This window comes from Propithecus coquereli, unplaced genomic scaffold (genome assembly GCF_000956105.1).
Source record: "Propithecus coquereli isolate 6110/MARCELLA unplaced genomic scaffold, Pcoq_1.0 Scaffold158, whole genome shotgun sequence".
Classification (NCBI taxonomy): Eukaryota; Metazoa; Chordata; class Mammalia; order Primates; family Indriidae; genus Propithecus; species Propithecus coquereli.
Window position 1 is genome coordinate 1,809,453 of NW_012140302.1, and position 3,457 is coordinate 1,812,909.

The 3,457-nt window shown below is 48.7% G+C and overlaps 1 protein-coding gene across 1 annotated transcript in view; it reads left to right on the top strand.

Moving 5' to 3' along the window:
• Positions 1-702: 702 nt before the first annotated feature.
• PRPH2 (peripherin 2 (retinal degeneration, slow)) overlaps positions 703-3,457 on the top strand; it is a 13,751-nt gene continuing 10,996 nt past the window's right edge. Inside the window, exon 1 of the mRNA XM_012640825.1 lies at positions 703-1,571. Within this exon, the coding sequence (XP_012496279.1) occupies positions 991-1,571 (581 nt within the window). The 5' untranslated portion in view covers positions 703-990. The remainder of the gene's footprint in view (positions 1,572-3,457) is intronic.

The window sequence follows — 3,457 nt, forward strand, 5'->3', positions numbered from 1 at the left end:
AGTTTTTCAGATCTGTAGTTTTTCAGTTTTAAAACTGCTCTAAGAAATAGTCCATTAATTAAAAACAATAAGATTAAAAATATACAGACTGACCAAGAGTGTACATCTCCATTTTCACTGCCTTTGTTTATATTCTTTGGTGACCGAATTTTGACAGATATTCCATCTGATGGATCAAGTTTGGTCTTTTATTGTTTTAATTTGCATTTCCCTGTATACTACTTAGGTTGACGATCTTTTCCAGATTGTTGGACTTTCTAAGTTTCCTTTTTATGAATCGCCTGTTCCTGTCCTTCATCTATTTTCCCAGGTGGTTGTTGATCTTTGGATTGTGAATTTGTGGCAGCTTAAAAATGTTCGCACATTACTTTCTTGTTTTACGTGTTGCAAATGTTTTCTCACAATCTGTCACTTCTGTTTTCAACTTAGATAACAATTTCTTTTGTCCCACAGAAAGTTTTAAGTTTTGAAGGAGATTGGCCTGGAAATGAGCTTCTGGGGAGATGTGGGATCTGACCAGACCTCCAGAAAAAGCCCAGTCTTGCCCTTTTTCCTCCCCATTCTCCAAGCTGAACCCGGAGCTGTCTGGTCCCGCGTGTGCGTGGAGGCTGCTTTCGGCCATGTTCTGAGGCCGGCCTGGCTTTATCTAATGGGATGAACCTGGCTAAAGAGATTAGCGAAATGTCTTGGGATCCCACTTTTAATCTGCAGCTTTCAGGCTGTCCCTTCTTGGCTGGGAAGGGAGCGGGAAGAAACAACGCCCAGGACCAGCCCCTGCGCAAGCTGCGACTCCGAGGCCCCTGCCACTGCTACTGAGTTAACGGGGGTCCCAGGCTAGGGGGGCTCGACATGGGCAGCCCCCGGAGTAGCTCCCTGAAGCTTGGGCCATCTGCACCCTTCCCAAGGCCCTGAGTGGTCCGCCCGTGAGCTCATTAAGGTTAGGAGTGGGAGCTGTGCGGTGGGAGGCTGCCCGGACGACGCCCGGCAAGCATGGCGCTGCTGAAAGTCAAGTTCGACCAGAAGAAGCGGGTCAAGCTGGCCCAAGGGCTCTGGCTCATGAACTGGGTCTCCGTGTTGGCTGGCATCATCATCTTCAGCCTGGGGCTGTTCCTGAAGATTGAACTCCGGAAGAGGAGTGATGTGATGAATAATTCAGAGAGCCATTTTGTGCCCAACTCCTTGATAGGGGTGGGGCTGCTGTCCTGTGTCTTCAACTCTCTGGCTGGCAAGATCTGCTACGATTCCCTGGACCCCACCAAGTACACCAAGTGGAAGCCCTGGCTGAAGCCGTACCTGGCCATCTGTGTTTTCTTCAACATCGTCCTCTTCCTCGTGGCCCTCTGCTGCTTCCTGATGCGGGGCTCGCTGGAGAGCACCCTGGCCTACGGGCTCAAGAACGGAATGAAGTACTACCGCGACACAGACACCCCCGGCAGGTGTTTCATGAAGAAGACCATCGACATGCTGCAGATCGAGTTCAAATGCTGCGGCAACAACGGCTTTCGGGACTGGTTTGAGATTCAGTGGATCAGCAACCGCTACCTGGACTTTTCCTCCAAAGAAGTCAAAGAGTGAGTGGCCTCCAGTCCCAGGGTCAGAGCTATATGGGGACACTGAGGCCCAGGCCTCTGTCACCCCCTACCCCACCCACCAGTGGCTTTCCTCCCCGTGGAGTATACTACTTATTAGTACTACGCATGTGAGCATGTGTTAGGTCAAACCATATGAAATTGACAATATTCTAATTTCTTTGAGCCATAAAATGGCAACTTCATATGGTTCAACATAATGTTGGCTAAGGTAGGAGGAAGGTGTCGCATTAGATGAGCTGCTTGGATAGGAGTCCCTAGGGAAGAAGCCTCAGGCGGGAATACGTGTCTGCTTTATACAAGAGGGATGGAGCTGTTCTTAGATCACGTGTGCTGAGACGGTACTTGGCTACCTGTCTCATTCACTCAAAGCAGATTCATTCTGTCCCAGAAGTTTGAACTTCCTGGTTAGTTCCAAGGTTTTCCAACCTTCCAAGTCTGAGCACCTACTCCTGAAGTGTTTGTCCTTGGATGTGGGGGAAAGAACAGAGAGGGAGCCTCTCTGTCAGCAGACCTCGGCTGTAGTTCTGGCTCTGTTGTTAACTGGCTTGCGACCTTGGGCAAGTGACTTGCCACCCTGGGCCTGCGCTTTGCCTATCTTCTAAATGAAGGCGCTGGAAATAGTAGTCTTTCAAACTAACCTCCTAGCTCTGTCTAGTGCCTTGGCATACAGCATGTGCTCATTAAAGGCCTAGCGATATTTACTTCTGAAATCATGATAGTGTCACATGATAAAGCATTTCTAAAATATTCTTGGCGTATGTAAAAATAAAATCTTGCGATGGGCTGTAGGGAGATGTCGGTAAGAATCTCAGCCTGTGTGCTGGTTCTAGAAGGCTGCTCTTCCCAGCAGAGCGGGTCTTGAGTGGTTTTCCAGGGAAAGGGCAGCCCGCCCTGATCCGGCAGCTCTCCCTGGCCTCTTCTTTCTGTCTGACTCTATCCTGCCCTGGCTGAGGTTAGGAGTTCACTTGTTCATCCAGGTGGTGTTTCCTCTGAGTAAGGCTGGCAAATCCAAGGGGGACTTGAACTCAGGGTGTTGGCACCAGGAGCAGGATGTGCCTGAAGCCCAGACAACATTAATGAACCCCAGACGGCTGTCTCAGCCACAGCGCAGATGGGGGGGAAGTCAGAGTGAAGGTCACTGCTTGGATTTTATCTCCTCTGTGGATGGAGATTACTGCTGCAAATCCCCAGTCGGGGAGAGGATTGTACCTGGCTCTGCCCTTCCTAGACGATGGGTCTGCAGGGACAGCGCAAGGTGGCGTGATTTATATAAGTCGCCCCAGGAGGGTGTGAAGCCAGAGGGACAAGCAGAATTCCTGGGAGGTGAGAGAGGCCAGTGGTAGAACCAGCCTTCGTGAACCGATGAGAGGGGCTTTTCGTCTTTTCCTCTGTTATTTCCTTGATTATCTTCTGCATGGAGTCAGTCCTTGGAGAGATGTTTACAAATCTGTCTGTAACTTCAAATCCCCCTTTGTCGCAGAGTAGAGAAATTCTCTAGGTCGCTCTACTTCCAATGGTCAGTGGATCCAAAATTTCAGGCAAACATTTAGCTTAATCCAAACTCCCAGCTGGGAACGGTGGTGCACACCTGTAGTCCAGATACTTGGGAGACCGAGGCAGGAGGATCGCTTGAGGCCAGGAGTTTGAGTCCGGCCTGGGCAAAACAGTGAGACCCCCATTTCTAAAAATAAAATAACAATAATAATAATAATTAAACAATAAGTGACGATATCAAGAGAAACAAAAACAAGAAGAGAAATTCAAACCAGATTCTCACCCACAATTTATCAATGGCTTTAATTTTTCTACATTTCAGTCTAGTCTTGTTAACACTTACATAACCTAGTGTAACACAATTTAGTGTT